We start from the raw sequence: 19,221 nt of genomic DNA on the forward strand, positions 1-19,221 counted from the left end.
ACGCCAGAGAACGTTGAAAAATAATGGTAACAGCCGAACTTTGACCCCTAAGGGAGCTGAAAGCCAACCACGACCGGAGAAAAAGGCTGAGTTTCACACCAACAGAAATAAGACTGCCAGGTATGGTGGTAAATCTTTGCAGAGGAAGGCTTGTAAGCCTTCAGCATGGTGCTAACCACTTGGGAAGAGAAGAGGTCCTCAGAACCGCTGTCTCAACCGCCACGCCGTCAAAAGCAGAGACGGCAAATAGGGGTGGCACAGGAGACCTGATATAGGAGGTCTGAACGATAGGGAAGGTGCAGAGGTAAGTAGTTCAGGAGCCTGACCACAACGACGTATCACGCCCGCCGGGGCCACGAGAATGGCGGGAATGCCCTCTGCTGTGAATTTCCCCAGGACCCTGAAAAGAGAGAAAGGGGAGGAAACAGATAAGGTAGGGCAAAGCCCGACCAACAAACAGATAAGGTAGGGCAAAGCCCGACCAAGAGAGAGGAACGCTTGGTTGTGGCGGGACGTGCAGAGGTACACACCTGGAGCGCCCCAGAGGTTGCAGATCACTGCAAACACCTCCGGATGTAGGGACCACCCGCCTTAGATGGCTGAGGATCGGCTGAGAAAGACCACATCCCAGAGACGCCCTGAATGAAGAGCGCTGAAACCTGAGTTCCGCCCAGAAGGGAATTTCCCAAGAAGCAAGCAAAGAAAGGATTGCCCTTGGCCCCAACATGTTGAAGGGGAAAAGGGCTTCTCGAGGGACCAAGGCCCCAGGCTGGCCGGTCCTTGAAAACACCTCCCCAGCCCGACAGACTGGCAGGGAGGGGCAGGAAGGAGCGCCCCCGAAAAAGCAGGGGGGAAACGAAGCCACCATAGAAGGGACCAACAAGACTGTGGAGAGAGAAAGATCTTACGGTCGAGAGACAATGGAGACCCGTCCAACCGGAAGAGAATCACCAGTTGAAGAGGTCGGTGATGAAACTGGGCAAATGGCACGGCCTCCACGGCTGCCGCTAACCGACCCAGGACAACCATGCAAAAGCGAATGGAAACTGGAGCAGGGTGCCGTAGTCATCGGACTCTTGATAAGAGAGTCAGCGATTGGTCGGCGGAGTCAAAGCGGGCAGAGGCCACGTCGAACTGGAGCCCCAGGAGAGCGGTTGGACTTGTCCCAATTGACCATCCAACCGAAGTGAGACAAGATCTGGAGGTTGAGACTAAGACTCTCCAGGATCTGGGCCCTGGCTGGAACTCTGATCAGGAGGTCATCCAAGTAAGGAATCACGAAAACAACTGTTGTCTGTAAAAGGGCTATCACAGGCGCCAGGACTTTGGTAAAGGTCCGCAGAGAAGTGGTCAGACCGAAATGGAGAGCCACAATAGAAAATGACCGTCCGGGACTGCAAAGCGGAGGTACTGCTGATGACAGGAACAATGAGATGTAGAGGCAGGCATCCTTGATGTCCACCGAGGAGCGAAAATTCCCCATGAACCAGGGACGCCAACACCGAATGGAGAGACTCCATTCGGGATGGGAAAGCAGAAGATGCTGGCTGAGATATTCGAGAACCAAGATTGGGAAAACAGAAACGCCTTTCTTGGGGACCACAAAGAGGTTGGAACAAACCTCAAACGTTCCCCTGAAGGAACCGGGACAATTACTCCCTTGATAAAAAAGGAGCTGGATCCCGAATGTGCATGGTCCAGGCATCCCAGAAGAGTAAGAGGCGACCAACCACCGAGAAAGGTCGGCGGGTGGGGGCGACCCTTCAGACCGAGGAAGGCCTACGGGTGTCTGATGGGGCCACAAAACGTCCGGAACGAATAGCCAACCTCCGGGAGGGACAGGTCCGGAAGGAAGGAGCCCTCTTCCCCTGAAGGCGCCCCCACTGGACCCTTTGTTGGTACCCTTTGGTGGCACCAAAGGCCCGCAGAACCCGAAGGAGGACTTTCGATGGAAAGTGGTTCTGTGAGCCTTATCCAGAGGTAATGAACTCTTTTCTGCCCATCGCCTCACTTCCTAAAGGCGGCGTCCACATTCCAGGCTTTAAGCCACATGGAGGGAAGGTGGCTACCAGGTAGCTTGTGGCAAAGGCAGCACAGTGGCTGCGCATGGAAGCAGAACACAGAAAATCTCCAGCTGCGGAGCATTGGAGAGCTAGATGAAATAAATCCTCCAGAGGGATCTTGAAGACTACCCTGGCGGAGACGGGAGACCATACTGAAAGGGCCCTTGACTCCCAGGCTGAAGCAAAAGCAGGAAGATCCTGCTGTCTCAAAGGCAAAGTTTGCCAGAGTCTCCACCTTCATGTCCGCTGGATCCTTGAAGGCAGCCGCATCAGTCAACGGCCAGGTAGGCGCCTTAGAGAGGCGGGAGATGGGCAGATCCACAGTTGGAGAGGAGGTCCACCGAGCAATGAGGTCCTTGGCGAAGGGATACCACGCTTGAACCTTCTTCGTTTCCTGAAACTTCTTGTCAGGGTGCCTCCATGGGGATACCAGCAGGGCGTAAAATTCAGCGTGAGAGCTGAAGGTCTTGGGTGCCGGTCGGGCACGAAAAAAGGAGACTTCTCGAGCCACGTCCGAAGTTCCTGGGTCCTTTAGATGGAAGGTGTCTCTTATGGCCGAAACCAATGAGTACACCACATCAGGCATATCCGTGCAGTCCTCTGAGTCAGAAGCTGAATCAGAAACCTCATCCACAAGTCTCCGGGTGAATGGGAACGAGGTAAGGCAGCCCTGAAGGTTGGGCACAATAAAAGGAACTTCTGGAGCCACGTCCGAAGTTCCTGGTCCTCTAGATGCAAGGTGTCTCTTATGGCCGAGACCAATGAGTGCACCACGTCCGGGAGATGAGTCAGATGAAAAACACCCCTATGACGCTGCGAGATCGTCAGTATGGGGGGAGAGCGGGACCCTCCGGAGGGCCACTCCAATGCAGTCACCAAATAACGGAAGACCTGAGCCAAGTCTGATATAGACTGGGGGAGGGAGAGGACCCAGGCTGGAGGGGCGGCCGAACCCACCGGGTCTGGAAGACAACCGGGGTAGAATAGCAGGGGGGTCTTGGGGAGCAGTGGAGCAGGCAGAGTAAGTGGGTTCAGCAGAACCGGGCATTTTGGAATTACAGCATTTACAGACAAAATGGGAAACTAACACTCCAGTTGTCTTTTTAGAGGGAGGAACAGTTCTGGTCACGGACATAGTGAAAAAAGAACTCTCTCACCCAAGTCTGTGTCCCCAGGGCAGCTGCTGTGAGAACTCCGCTCTAGTGTATATAGAGAAGGGAGAAGTGCCGGCCAATAGCAAGAGAGGGGCGTGCCAGAAGCAGGGGCACTTCTGATTGGCCCCTGCCACCATAATCGCGCACACAGTGCTGTTGGTGGTCATTTCACGCCCCTAGAAGCTCCGGCGGCCTGGGTGAGCGGAGCTAAAGCGCCCCAGCTGCCAAAATTTCAACAAGAAACACAGTAATGGCGCCCGCTCCTTGCCCCGAGCGCACGTCATTCACATATGCGTTCACGGGGAACTGAGCGGGCGAGACGCCGCCGGAAGCAGCCTGCTGCCGAAAGTGAGAGTAAGCCGGCACTCCGTGCGCCCGCATAGAAGAACGCCACGGCTGTCAGCCGCTTAAAGTAATACACCCACATCTGTATGAATGAAATGTGAAGTAAGCTGTGCCCCATCCAAAATGCCACTGCTCATCCCAGTAATAAAGAGACCCCCTGTCCAGGCCAGCCCCATTAGACCCTGAGAAAGGTGGGCCAAAAACTGAGGGTCTCCAGAGGTTGCAAATCTGCACCTAAGGGAGAAAGAGAAAAATACTCACCTCAGTCAGAAGAACTTACCTAATGGAGTCTTCTATGAAGCTTTCAGTCAGCCTTTTGTCACCTGCATCACGCCGGGCTACCATGTGCGAGCGAGGCGAGCAGGGAGATAGGGAGACACGGACCCATGAGGTACAACCCCAGGCGCTGACTGTTGGCGAGAGGGGGTTAATAGCAATGTTTGTGCCCCCTCAATCGCAATGGGGAAACAGTGAGCCGCAGTTCCTGAGTCCCCACCTGAAAACAGGAAAGAAAACTAACACATCCCTAATCTAGGAAAATAATAAAACCTAAGACCTGGTCTTGAGAATTCCAGACCATGTCCACCTCCTTAGACACTAAGCTAAAACGGATTACCTCAGGTGCCTGTGGCGGGTATACCCTGTTGGGAGGAGCCGACTTTTCTTGTTGCCATAGTGTCGAGCCTCCTAGTGACGGCAGCATACACCCATGGTCTGTGTCCCCCAATGGAGCCGATAGAGAAAAAAGGTTTTTAAACTGTTCTGGTGATGAATAATATGAGACATAATAACGTCCCAATACTGATCTATAGTGAGGCCGGGACCCCATGACATCCCAATCCTGATCTATAGTGAGGCCGGGACCCCATGACATCCCAATCCTGATCTATAGTGAGGCCGGGACCCCATGACATCCCAATCCTGATCTACAGTGAGGCCGGGACCCCACGACGTCCCAATCCTGATCTACAGTGAGGCCGGGACCCCATGACGTCCCAATCCTGATCTACAGTGAGGCCGGGACCCCACGACGTCCCAATCCTGATCTACAGTGAGGCCGGGACGCCATGACGTCCCAATCCTGATCTACAGTGAGGCCGGGACCCCATGACGTCCCAATCCTGATCTATAGTGAGGCCGGGACCCCATGACGTCCCAATCCTGATCTATAGTGAGGCCGGGACCCCATGACATCCCAATCCTGATCTATAGTGAGGCCGGGACCCCATGACATCCCAATCCTGATCTACAGTGAGGCCGGGACCCCACGACGTCCCAATCCTGATCTACAGTGAGGCCGGGACCCCACAACGTCCCAATCCTGATCTACAGTGAGGCCGGAACCCCATGATGCCCCAATCCTGATCTACAGTGAGGCCGGGACCCCATGACGTCCCAATCCTGATCTACAGCGAGTCCGGGACCCCACAACGTCCCAATCCTGATCTACAGTGAGGCCGGGACCCCATGACGTCCCAATCCTGATCTACAGTGAGGCCGGGACCCCATGACGTCCCAATCCTGATCTACAGTGAGGCCGGGACCCCACGACGTCCCAATCCTGATCTATAGTGAGTCCGGGACCCCATGACGTCCCAATCCGGATCTACAGTGAGGCCGGGACCCCATGACGTCCCAATCCTGATCTAAAGTGAGGCCGGGACCCCACGACGTCCCAATCCTGATCTACAGTGAGGCCGGGACCCCACGACGTCCCAATTCTGATCAATAGTGAGGCCGGGACCCCACGACGTCCCAATCCTGATCTACAGTGAGGCCGGGACCCATGACGTCCCAATCCTGATCTACAGTGAGGCCGGGACCCCACGACGTCCCAATCCTGATCTACAGTGAGGCCGGGACCCCACGACGTCCCAATCCTGATCTACAGTGAGGCCGGGACCCCACAACGTCCCAATCCTGATCTACAGTGAGGCCGGAACCCCATGATGCCCCAATCCTGATCTACAGTGAGGCCGGGCCCCCACGACGTCCCAATTCTGATCTACAGTGAGGCCGGGACCCCACGACGTCCCAATTCTGATCTACAGTGAGGCCGGGACCCCACGACGTCCCAATTCTGATCAATAGTGAGGCCGGGACCCCACGACGTCCCAATCCTGATCTACAGTGAGGCCGGAACCCCATGACATCCCCATCCTGATCTACAGTGAGGCCGGGACCCCATGACATCCCAATCCTGATCTACAGTGAGGCCGGGACCCCACAACGTCCCAATCCTGATCTATAGCGAGTTTGGGACCCCAAGACGTCCCAATCCTGATCTACAGTGAGGCCGGGACCCCACAACGTCCCAATACTGATCTATAGTGAGGCCGGGACCCCACAACGTCCCAATACTGATCTATAGTGAGGCCGGGACCCCATGACGTCCCAATTCTGATCAATAGTGAGGCCGGCACCCCATGACGTCCCAATTCTGATCATAGTGAGGCCGGGACCCCATGACGTCCCAATTCTGATCATAGTGAGGCCAAGACCTCGGGATGAGGCATCATGTACATGGGGTCATGTATTAGGAGCATGCAATGGCTCTCACCACCCTATAGGCTTAATGACATCTCGGAATGAATCCCCTAATAACCAAACACATGGGGCGTACTTACCTGGCTGAATGTGGGCTTGTTGTGAAGTCGGGAGCATCGGTCTCCATGGCGACACGCCCCAATCTTAAAGTAAAAGGAGCAGTTAACCCTGAGGAGAAAACAGGTCCCTGTTATAAATACAGACTAAACTCTACACTAAGGGGCGAGCGATTCACCGAGACAAGAGGTCACCAGCAGCACCTGTAAGACATGAAGACCACCATCACCTGTACTACCAGGACCACCACAGATCCCATCTCCTGTACTACCAGGACCATCACAGATCACATCTCCAGTACTACCATCAATAATATCGAGACCACCACAGATCACATCTCCAGTACTACCATCAATAATACCGAGACCACCACAGATCCCATCACCTGTACTACCATCAATAATATCGAGACCACCACAGATCCCATCACCTGTACTACCATCAATAATATCGAGACCACCACAGATCACATCTCCAGTACTACCATCAATAATACAGAGACCACCCCAGATCACATCTCCTGTACTACCACCTATAATACCGAGACCATCACAGATCACATCTCCTGTACTACCATCTATAATACCGAGACCATCACAGATCACATCTCCAGTACTACCATCAATAATACAGAGACCACCACAGATCACATCACCTGTACTACCATCAATAATATCGAGACCACCACAGATCACATCTCCAGTACTACCATCAATAATACAGAGACCACCCCAGATCACATCTCCTGTACTACCACCTATAATACCGAGACCACCCCAGATCACATCTCCTGTACTACCATCTATAATACCGAGACCATCACAGATCCCATCTCCAGTACTACCATCAATAATACAGAGACCACCACAGATCCCATCACCTGTACTACCATCAATAATATCGAGACCACCACAGATCACATCTCCAGTACTACCATCAATAATACAGAGACCACCCCAGATCACATCTCCTGTACTACCACCTATAATACCGAGACCACCCCAGATCACATCTCCTGTACTACCATCTATAATACCGAGACCATCACAGATCACATCTCCAGTACTACCATCAATAATACCGAGACCACCACAGATCACATCTCCAGTACTACCATCAATAATACCGAGACCACCACAGATCACATCACCTGTACTACCATCAATAATATCGAGACCACCACAGATCACATCTCCAGTACTACCATCAATAATACCGAGACCACCACAGATCACATCTCCAGTACTACCATCAATAATATCGAGACCACACAGATCCCATCACCTGTACTACCATCTATAATACCGAGACCACACAGATCACATCTCCAGTACTACCATCAATAATACCGAGACCACCACAGATCACATCTCCAGTACTACCATCTATAATACCGAGACCACACAGATCCCATCACCTGTACTACCATCTATAATACCGAGACCACCCCAGATCCCATCTCCTGTACTACCACCTATAATACCGACACCACCCCAGATCACATCTCCTGTACTACCACCTATAATACCGAGACCACCCCAGATCACATCTCCTGCACTACCATCAATAATACCGAGACCACCACAGATCACATCTCCTGTACTACCAGGACCATCACAGATCACATCTCCAGTACTACCATCAATAATACAGAGACCACCACAGATCCCATCACCTGTACTACCATAGATCACATCTCCAGTACTACCATCAATAATATCGAGACCACAACAGATCACACCTCCAGTACTACCATCAATAATACCGAGACCACCACAGATCACATCTCCAGTACTACCATCAATAATACCGAGACCACCACAGATCCCATCTCCTGTACTACCACCTATAATACCGAGACCACCCCAGATCCCATCTCCTGTACTACCACCTATAATACCGAGACCACCACAGATCCCATCTCCTGCACTACCATCAATAATACCGAGACCACCACAGATCACATCTCCTGTACTACCATCTATAATACCGAGACCACCACAGATCCCATCTCCTGTACTACCATCTATAATACCGAGACCACCACAGATCCCATCTCCTGTACTACCATCTATAATACCGAGACCACCACAGATCCCATCTCCTGTACTACCATCTATAATACCGAGACCACCACAGATCACATCTCCTGTACTACCATCTATAATACCGAGACCACCACAGATCACATCACCTGTACTACCATCAATAATACCGAGACCACCCCAGATCCCATCTCCTGTACTACCATCAATAATACCGAGACCACCCCAGATCCCATCTCCTGTACTACCATCAATAATACCGAGACCATCACAGATCACATCTCCAGTACTACCATCAATAATACAGAGACCACCACAGATCACATCTCCAGTACTACCATCAATAATACAGAGACCACCACAGATCACATCTCCAGTACTACCATCAATAATACCGAGACCACCACAGATCACATCACCTGTACTACCAGGACCATCACAGATCACATCTCCAGTACTACCATCAATAATACCGAGACCACCACAGATCACATCTCCAGTACTACCATCAATAATATCGAGACCACCACAGATCACATCTCCAGTACTACCATCAATAATACCGAGACCACCACAGATCACATCACCTGTACTACCATCAATAATACCGAGACCACCACAGATCACATCTCCAGTACTACCATTCAGTATAACCCCCATCCTCCTCCTCCTCTCATTCAGTATAACCCCCATCCTCCTCCTCCTCCTCCTCCCATTCAGTATAACCCCCATCCTCCTCCTCCTCCTCTCATTCAGTATAACCCCCATCCTCCTCTTCCTCTCATTCAGTATAACCCCCATCCTCCTCCTCCTCCTCTCAATCGGTATAACCCCCATCCTCCTCCTCCTCTCATTCGGTATAACCCCCATCCTCCTCCTTCTCTCATTCGGTATAACCCCCATCCTCCTCCTCCTCTCATTCGGTATAACCCCCATCCTCCTCTCATTCGGTATAACCCCCATCCTCCTCTCATTCGGTATAACCCCCATCATCCTCCTCCTCCTCTCATTCGGTATAACCCCCATCCTCCTCCTCCTCTCATTCAGTATAACCCCCATCCTCCTCTCATTCAGTATAACCCCCATCATCCTCCTCCTCCTCTCATTCAGTATAACCCCCATCCTCCTCCGCCTCTCATTCAGTATAACCCCCATCCTCCTCCTCCTCTCATTCAGTATAACCCCCATCCTCCTCCTCCTCTCATTCAGTATAACCCCCATCCTCCTCCTCCTCATTCAGTATAACCCCCATCCTCCTCCGCCTCTCATTCAGTATAACCCCCATCCTCCTCCGCCTCTCATTCAGTATAACCCCCATCCTCCTCCTCCTCTCATTCAGTATAACCCCCATCCTCCTCCTCCTCTCATTCAGTATAACCCCCATCCTCCTCCTCCTCCTCTCATTCAGTATAACCCCCATCCTCCTCCTCCTCCTCTCATTCAGTATAACCCCCATCCTCCTCCTCCTCCTCCTCTCATTCAGTATAACCCCCATCCTCCTCCTCCTCCTCCTCTCATTCAGTATAACCCCCATCCTCCTCCTCCTCCTCTCATTCAGTATAACCCCCATCCTCCTCCTCCTCCTCTCATTCAGTATAACCCCCATCCTCCTCCTCCTCCTCTCATTCAGTATAACCCCATCCTCCTCCTCCTCTCATTCAGTATAACCCCCATCCTCCTCCTCCTCTCATTCAGTATAACCCCCATCCTCCTCCTCTCATTCAGTATAACCCCCATCCTCCTCCTCCTCCTCTCATTCAGTATAACCCCCATCCTCCTCCTCCTCCTCCTCTCATTCAGTATAACCCCCATCCTCCTCCTCCTCCTCTCATTCAGTATAACCCCCATCCTCCTCCTCCTCCTGTCATTCAGTATAACCCCCATCCTCCTCCTCCTCCTCCTCCTCTCATTCAGTATAACCCCCATCCTCCTCCTCCTCCTCCTCCTCTCATTCAGTATAACCCCCATCCTCCTCCTCCTCCTCCTCTCATTCAGTATAACCCCCATCCTCCTCCTCCTCCTCCTCCTCTCATTCAGTATAACCCCCATCCTCCTCCTCCTCTCATTCAGTATAACCCCCATCCTCCTCCTCCTCCTCTCATTCAGTATAACCCCCATCCTCCTCCTCCTCCTCTCATTCAGTATAACCCCCATCCTCCTCCTCCTCCTCTCATTCAGTATAACCCCCATCCTCCTCCTCCTCCTCTCATTCAGTAGAACCCCCATCCTCCTCCTCCTCCTCTCATTCAGTAGAACCCCCATCCTCCTCCTCCTCTCATTCAGTAGAACCCCCATCCTCCTCCTCCTCTCATTCAGTAGAACCCCCATCCTCCTCCTCCTCTCATTCAGTATAACCCCCATCCTCCTCCTCCTCTCATTCAGTATAACCCCCATCCTCCTCCTCCTCTCATTCAGTATAACCCCCATCCTCCTCCTCCTCTCATTCAGTATAACCCCCATCCACCTCCTCCTCTCATTCAGTATAACCCCCATCCTCCTCCTCCTCTCATTCAGTATAACCCCCATCCTCCTCCTCCTCCTCTCATTCAGTATAACCCCCATCCTCCTCCTCCTCTCATTCAGTATAACCCCCATCCTCCTCCTCCTCCTCTCATTCAGTATAACCCCCATCCTCCTCCTCCTCTCATTCAGTATAACCCCCATCCTCCTCCTCCTCTCATTCAGTATAACCCCCATCCTCCTCCTCCTCTCATTCAGTATAACCCCCATCCTCCTCCTCCTCTCATTCAGTATAACCCCCATCCTCCTCCGCCTCTCATTCAGTATAACCCCCATCCTCCTCCGCCTCTCATTCAGTATAACCCCCATCCTCCTCCGCCTCTCATTCAGTATAACCCCCATCCTCCTCCTCTCATTCAGTATAACCCCCATCCTCCTCCTCTCATTCAGTATAACCCCCATCCTCCTCCTCTCATTCAGTATAACCCCCATCCTCCTCCTCCTCTAATTCAGTATAGCCCCCATCCTCCTCCTCCTCCCATTCAGTAGAACCCCCATCCTCCTCCTCCTCTCATTCAGTAGAACCCCCATCCTCCTCCTCCTCCTCTCATTCAGTAGAACCCCCATCCTCCTCCTCCTCTCATTCAGTATAACCCCCATCCTCCTCCTCCTCTCATTCAGTAGAACCCCCATCCTCCTCCTCCTCCTCCTCTCATTCAGTAGAACCCCCATCCTCCTCCTCCTCCTCTCATTCAGTATAGCCCCCATCCTCCTCCTCCTCTCATTCAGTATAGCCCCCATCCTCCTCCTCCTCTCATTCAGTAGAACCCCCATCCTCCTCCTCCTCCTCTCATTCAGTAGAACCCCCATCCTCCTCCTCCTCCTCTCATTCAGTAGAACCCCCATCCTCCTCCTCCTCCTCTCATTCAGTATAACCCCCATCCTCCTCCTCCTCCTCTCATTCAGTATAACCCCCATCCTCCTCCTCCTCCTCTCATTCAGTATAACCCCCATCCTCCTCCTCCTCCTCTCATTCAGTATAACCCCCATCCTCCTCCTCCTCCTCTCATTCAGTATAACCCCCATCCTCCTCCTCCTCCTCTCATTCAGTATAACCCCCATCCTCCTCCTCCTCCTCTCATTCAGTATAACCCCCATCCTCCTCCTCCTCCTCTCATTCAGTATAACCCCCATCCTCCTCCTCCTCCTCTCATTCAGTATAACCCCCATCCTCCTCCTCCTCTCATTCAGTATAACCCCCATCCTCCTCCTCCTCTCATTCAGTATAACCCCCATCCTCCTCCTCCTCTCATTCAGTATAACCCCCATCCTCCTCCTCCTCTCATTCAGTATAACCCCCATCCTCCTCCTCCTCTCATTCAGTATAACCCCCATCCTCCTCCTCCTCTCATTCAGTATAACCCCCATCCTCCTCCTCCTCCTCTCATTCGGTATAACCCCCATCCTCCTCCTCCTCCTCTCATTCGGTATAACCCCCATCCTCCTCCTCCTCTCATTCAGTATAACCCCCATCCTCCTCCTCCTCTCATTCAGTATAACCCCCATCCTCCTCCTCCTCTCATTCAGTATAACCCCCATCCTCCTCCTCCTCTCATTCAGTATAACCCCCATCCTCCTCCTCCTCTCATTCAGTATAACCCCCATCCTCCTCCTCCTCTCATTCAGTATAACCCCCATCCTCCTCCTCCTCTCATTCAGTATAACCCCCATCCTCCTCCTCCTCTCATTCAGTATAACCCCCATCCTCCTCCTCCTCTCATTCAGTATAACCCCCATCCTCCTCCTCCTCTCATTCAGTATAACCCCCATCCTCCTCCTCCTCTCATTCAGTATAACCCCCATCCTCCTCCTCTCATTCAGTATAACCCCCATCCTCCTCCTCTCATTCAGTATAACCCCCATCCTCCTCCTCTCATTCAGTATAACCCCCATCCTCCTCCTCTCATTCAGTATAACCCCCATCCTCCTCCTCCTCTCATTCAGTATAGCCCCCATCCTCCTCCTCCTCCCATTCAGTAGAACCCCCATCCTCCTCCTCCTCCTCTCATTCAGTAGAACCCCCATCCTCCTCCTCCTCCTCTCATTCAGTATAACCCCCATCCTCCTCCTCCTCCTCCTCTCATTCAGTATAGCCCCCATCCTCCTCCTCCTCTCATTCAGTAGAACCCCCATCCTCCTCCTCCTCTCATTCAGTATAACCCCCATCCTCCTCCTCCTCCTCCCATTCAGTATAACCCCCATCCTCCTCCTCCTCCTCCTCTCATTCAGTATAACCCCCATCCTCCTCCTCCTCCTCTCATTCAGTATAACCCCCATCCTCCTCCTCTCATTCAGTATAACCCCCATCCTCCTCCTCCTCCTCTCATTCAGTATAACCCCCATCCTCCTCCTCCTCCTCTCATTCAGTATAACCCCCATCCTCCTCCTCCTCCTCTCATTCAGTATAACCCCCATCCTCCTCCTCCTCCTCCTCTCATTCAGTATAACCCCCATCCTCCTCCTCCTCCTCCTCTCATTCAGTATAACCCCCATCCTCCTCCTCCTCCTCTCATTCAGTATAACCCCCATCCTCCTCCTACTCTCATTCAGTATAACCCCCATCCTCCTCCTCCTCTCATTCAGTATAACCCCCATCCTCCTCCTCTCATTCAGTAGAACCCCCATCCTCCTCCTCCTCTCGTTCAGTATAACCCCCATCCTCCTCATCCTCTCGTTCAGTATAACCCCCATCATCCTCCTCCACTCATTCAGTATAACCCCCATCCTCCTCCTCTCATTCAGTAGAACCCCCATCCTCCTCCTCCTCCTCTCATTCAGTATAACCCCCATCCTCCTCCTCCTCTCATTCAGTATAACCCCCATCCTCCTCCTCCTCTCGTTCAGTATAACCCCCATCCTCCTCCTCCTCTCGTTCAGTATAACCCCCATCCTCCTCATCCTCTCGTTCAGTATAACCCCCATCCTCCTCATCCTCTCGTTCAGTATAACCCCCATCCTCCTCATCCTCTCGTTCAGTATAACCCCCATCATCCTCCTCCACTCATTCAGTATAACCCCCATCCTCCTCCTCTCATTCAGTAGAACCCCCATCCTCCTCCTCCTCCTCTCATTCAGTAGAACCCCCATCCTCCTCCTCCTCCTCTCATTCAGTAGAACCCCCATCCTCCTCCTCCTCCTCCTCTCATTCAGTAGAACCCCCATCCTCCTCCTCCTCCTCCTCTCATTCAGTAGAACCCCCATCCTCCTCCTCCTCCTCCTCTCATTCAGTAGAACCCCCATCCTCCTCCTCCTCCTCCTCTCATTCAGTAGAACCCCCATCCTCCTCCTCCTCCTCCTCTCATTCAGTAGAACCCCCATCCTCCTCCTCCTCCTCCTCTCATTCAGTAGAACCCCCATCCTCCTCCTCCTCCTCCTCTCATTCAGTAGAACCCCCATCCTCCTCCTCCTCCTCTCATTCAGTAGAACCCCCATCCTCCTCCTCCTCCTCCTCTCATTCAGTAGAACCCCCATCCTCCTCCTCCTCCTCCTCCTCCTCTCATTCAGTATAACCCCCATCCTCCTCCTCCTCCTCTCATTCAGTATAACCCCCATCCTCCTCCTCCTCCTCTCATTCAGTATAACCCCCATCCTCCTCCTCCTCCTCTCATTCAGTATAACCCCCATCCTCCTCCTCCTCCTCTCATTCAGTATAACCCCCATCCTCCTCCTCCTCCTCTCATTCAGTATAACCCCCATCCTCCTCCTCCTCCTCTCATTCAGTAGAACCCCCATCCTCCTCCTCTCATTCAGTAGAACCCCCATCCTCCTCCTCCTCCTCTCATTCAGTAGAACCCCCATCCTCCTCCTCCTCTCATTCAGTATAACCCCCATCCTCCTCCTCCTCTCATTCAGTAGAACCCCCATCCTCCTCCTCCTCTCATTCAGTAGAACCCCCATCCTCCTCCTCCTCTCATTCAGTAGAACCCCCATCCTCCTCCTCCTCCTCTCATTCAGTAGAACCCCCATCCTCCTCCTCCTCTCATTCAGTATAACCCCCATCCTCCTCCGCCTCTCATTCAGTATAACCCCCATCCTCCTCCTCCTCCTCTCATTCAGTATAACCCCCATCCTCCTCCTCCTCCTCTCATTCAGTAGAACCCCCATCCTCCTCCTCCTCCTCTCATTCAGTAGAACCCCCATCCTCCTCCTCCTCCTCTCATTCAGTAGAACCCCCATCCTCCTCCTCCTCCTCTCATTCAGTAGAACCCCCATCCTCCTCCTCTCATTCAGTAGAACCCCCATCCTCCTCCTCCTCCTCTCATTCAGTAGAACCCCCATCCTCCTCCTCCTCCTCCTCTCATTCAGTAGAACCCCCATCCTCCTCCTCCTCCTCCTCCTCTCATTCAGTAGAACCCCCATCCTCCTCCTCCTCCTCTCATTCAGTAGAACCCCCATCCTCCTCCTCCTCTCATTCAGTATAACCCCCATCCTCCTCCTCCTCCTCTCATTCAGTATAACCCCCATCCTCCTCCTCCTCCTCTCATTCAGTATAACCTCCATCCTCCTCCTCCTCCTCTCATTCAGTATAACCCCCATCCTCCTCCTCCTCCTCTCATTCAGTAGAACCCCCATCCTCCTCCTCTCATTCAGTAGAACCCCCATCCTCCTCCTCCTCCTCTCATTCAGTATAACCCCCCATCCTCCTCCTCCTCTCATTCAGTATAACCCCCATCCTCCTCCTCCTCTCATTCAGTAGAACCCCCATCCTCCTCCGCCTCTCATTCAGTATAACCCCCATCCTCCTCCGCCTCTCATTCAGTATAACCCCCATCCTCCTCCTCCTCTCATTCAGTATAACCCCCATCCTCCTCCTCCTCTCATTCAGTATAACCCCCATCCTCCTCCTCCTCCTCTCATTCAGTATAACCCCCATCCTCCTCCTCTCATTCAGTATAACCCCCATCCTCCTCCTCTCATTCAGTATAACCCCCATCCTCCTCCTCTCATTCAGTATAACCCCCATCCTCCTCCTCTCATTCAGTATAACCCCCATCCTCCTCCTCTCATTCAGTATAACCCCCATCCTCCTCCTCTCATTCAGTATAACCCCCATCCTCCTCCTCCTCTCATTCAGTATAACCCCCATCCTCCTCCTCCTCCTCCTCCTCTCATTCAGTATAGCCCCCATCCTCCTCCTCCTCTCATTCAGTATAGCCCCCATCCTCCTCCTCCTCCCATTCAGTAGAACCCCCATCCTCCTCCTCCTCCCATTCAGTAGAACCCCCATCCTCCTCCTCCTCTCATTCAGTATAACCCCCATCCTCCTCCTCCTCTCATTCAGTATAACCCCCATCCTCCTCCTCCTCTCATTCAGTATAACCCCCATCCTCCTCCTCCTCTCATTCGGTATAACCCCCATCCTCCTCCTCCTCTCATTCGGTATAACCCCCATCCTCCTCCTCCTCTCATTCGGTATAACCCCCATCCTCCTCCTCCTCTCATTCGGTATAACCCCCATCCTCCTCCTCCTCTCATTCGGTATAGCCCCCATCCTCCTCCTCCTCTCATTCGGTATAGCCCCCATCCTCCTCCTCCTCCCATTCAGTAGAACCCCCATCCTCCTCCTCCTCTCATTCAGTAGAACCCCCATCCTCCTCCTCCTCTCATTCAGTATAACCCCCATCCTCCTCCTCCTCTCATTCAGTAGAACCCCCATCCTCCTCCGCCTCTCATTCAGTATAACCCCCATCCTCCTCCTCCTCTCATTCAGTATAACCCCCATCCTCCTCCTCCTCTCATTCAGTATAACCCCCATCCTCCTCCTCCTCTCATTCAGTATAACCCCCATCCTCCTCCTCCTCTCATTCAGTATAACCCCCATCCTCCTCCTCCTCTCATTCAGTATAACCCCCATCCTCCTCCTCCTCTCATTCAGTATAACCCCCATCCTCCTCCTCCTCTCATTCAGTATAACCCCCATCCTCCTCCTCCTCTCATTCAGTATAACCCCCATCCTCCTCCTCCTCCCATTCAGTATAGCCCCCATCCTCCTCCTCCTCCCATTCAGTAGAACCCCCATCCTCCTCCTCCTCCTCTCATTCAGTAGAACCCCCATCCTCCTCCTCCTCCTCTCATTCAGTATAGCCCCCATCCTCCTCCTCCTCCCATTCAGTAGAACCCCCATCCTCCTCCTCCTCTCATTCAGTAGAACCCCCATCCTCCTCCTCCTCTCATTCAGTAGAACCCCCATCCTCCTCCTCCTCTCATTCAGTAGAACCCCCATCCTCCTCCTCCTCTCATTCAGTAGAACCCCCATCCTCCTCCTCCTCTCATTCAGTATAACCCCCATCCTCCTCCTCCTCTCATTCAGTATAACCCCCATCCTCCTCCTCCTCTCATTCAGTATAACCCCCATCCTCCTCCTCCTCTCATTCAGTATAACCCCCATCCTCCTCCTCCTCTCATTCAGTATAACCCCCATCCTCCTCCTCCTCTCATTCAGTATAACCCCCATCCTCCTCCTCCTCTCATTCAGTATAACCCCCATCCTCCTCCTCCTCTCATTCAGTATAACCCCCATCCTCCTCCTCTCATTCAGTATAACCCCCATCCTCCTCCTCTCATTCAGTATAACCCCCATCCTCCTCCTCTCATTCAGTATAACCCCCATCCTCCTCCTCTCATTCAGTATAACCCCCATCCTCCTCCTCCTCTCATTCAGTATAACCCCCATCCTCCTCCTCCTCTCATTCAGTATAACCCCCATCCTCCTCCTCCTCCTCTCATTCAGTATAGCCCCCATCCTCCTCCTCCTCTCATTCAGTATAGCCCCCATCCTCCTCCTCCTCCCATTCAGTAGAACCCCCATCCTCCTCCTCCTCCCATTCAGTAGAACCCCCATCCTCCTCCTCCTCCCATTCAGTATAACCCCCATCTCCTCCTCCTCTCATTCAGTATAACCCCCATCCTCCTCCTCCTCTCATTCGGTATAACCCCCATCCTCCTCCTCCTCTCATTCGGTATAACCCCCATCCTCCTCCTCCTCTCATTCGGTATAACCCCCATCCTCCTCCTCCTCTCATTCGGTATAGCCCCCATCCTCCTCCTCCTCTCATTCAGTATAGCCCCCATCCTCCTCCTCCTCCCATTCAGTAGAACCCCCATCCTCCTCCTCCTCTCATTCAGTAGAACCCCCATCCTCCTCCTCCTCTCATTCAGTATAACCCCCATCCTCCTCCTCCTCTCATTCAGTATAACCCCCATCCTCCTCCTCCTCTCATTCAGTAGAACCCCCATCCTCCTCCTCCTCTCATTCAGTAGAACCCCCATCCTCCTCCGCCTCTCATTCAGTATAACCCCCATCCTCCTCCTCCTCTCATTCAGTATAACCCCCATCCTCCTCCTCCTCTCATTCAGTATAACCCCCATCCTCCTCCTCCTCTCATTCAGTATAACCCCCATCCTCCTCCTCCTCTCATTCAGTATAACCCCCATCCTCCTCCTCCTCTCATTCAGTATAACCCCCATCCTCCTCCTCCTCTCATTCAGTATAACCCCCATCCTCCTCCTCCTCTCATTCAGTATAGCCCCCATCCTCCTCCTCCTCCCATTCAGTAGAACCCCCATCCTCCTCCTCCTCTCATTCAGTAGAACCCCCATCCTCCTCCTCCTCCTCTCATTCAGTAGAACCCCCATCCTCCTCCGCCTCTCATTCAGTATAGCCCCCATCCTCCTCTCATTCAGTATAGCCCCCATCCTCCTCCTCCTCCCATTCAGTAGAACCCCCATCCTCCTCCTCCTCTCATTCAGTAGAACCCCCATCCTCCTCCTCCTCTCATTCAGTAGAACCCCCATCCTCCTCCTCCTCTCATTCAGTAGAACCCCCATCCTCCTCCTCTCATTCAGTAGAACCCCCATCCTCCTCCTCCTCTCATTCAGTAGAACCCCCATCCTCCTCCTCCTCTCATTCAGTAGAACCCCCATCCTCCTCCTCCTCTCATTCAGTAGAACCCCCATCCTCCTCCTCCTCTCATTCAGTAGAACCCCCATCCTCCTCCTCCTCCTCTCATTCAGTATAACCCCCATCCTCCTCCTCCTCTCATTCAGTATAGCCCCCACCCCCATCCTCCTCCTCCTCTCATTCAGTAGAACTCCAGCATGCTCTGCTCCCCCGGTATCCTCCTCCATACCCCCCTCCCTATCTCTTTCCCTCCGGTTTCCCGCCATGTTTCTCACTTGTCCTTCTCGGTGCCGAAAATGGACGCGAGATACTCCGCCATGTTTCCTCCCGGTGCCCGCGCGCCGCGGACGTCACAACGTGTAGACGAACTACGTCATCAGAAGGCGCCGGGAAGGTGTGGCTTCGTCACCAAGGAGACGGTAGGCGGAGCCTAGAGATGGGGCTAAGAGAAGTCATGTTCAAAGCTTTTGGCGGGTTTGGAGTTTTCCTCACAGACCCCGAGGAGGCGAAAACGGCAGAGTCTACTACTAGACGGGAATAATGTATATATAAATATATACTGCACATTACTGAGGAAATATATATATATA

At 52.8% G+C, this 19,221-nt stretch overlaps 2 protein-coding genes across 3 annotated transcripts in view; one reads left to right on the forward strand and one right to left on the reverse strand.

The window, feature by feature from the left end:
• The window catches only part of LOC130325821 (splicing factor U2AF 35 kDa subunit-like protein), a 50,432-nt gene extending 31,396 nt beyond the window's left edge, over positions 1–19,036 (reverse strand). Inside the window, exons 1-2 of one of the 2 annotated variants that reach the window (XM_056553326.1) lie at positions 18,907–19,036; positions 6,190–6,277 (exon numbers count right to left, since the gene is read on the reverse strand). In XM_056553326.1, coding sequence (XP_056409301.1) covers positions 6,190–6,277; positions 18,907–18,950 — 132 coding nt within the window. In that variant the 5' untranslated portion in view covers positions 18,951–19,036. The remainder of the gene's footprint in view (positions 1–6,189; positions 6,278–18,906) is intronic. The other variant, XM_056553327.1, reaches the window with a different exon arrangement.
• Positions 18,908–19,221, forward strand: part of LOC130325822 (alpha-crystallin A chain) — a 91,024-nt gene continuing 90,710 nt past the window's right edge. The window contains exon 1 of the mRNA XM_056553329.1: positions 18,908–19,050. Coding sequence (XP_056409304.1) covers positions 18,928–19,050 — 123 coding nt within the window. The 5' untranslated portion in view covers positions 18,908–18,927. The remainder of the gene's footprint in view (positions 19,051–19,221) is intronic.

The sequence above is a fragment of the Hyla sarda genome, unplaced genomic scaffold (genome assembly GCF_029499605.1).
Source record: "Hyla sarda isolate aHylSar1 unplaced genomic scaffold, aHylSar1.hap1 scaffold_276, whole genome shotgun sequence".
In the NCBI taxonomy this organism is placed as follows: Eukaryota; Metazoa; Chordata; class Amphibia; order Anura; family Hylidae; genus Hyla; species Hyla sarda.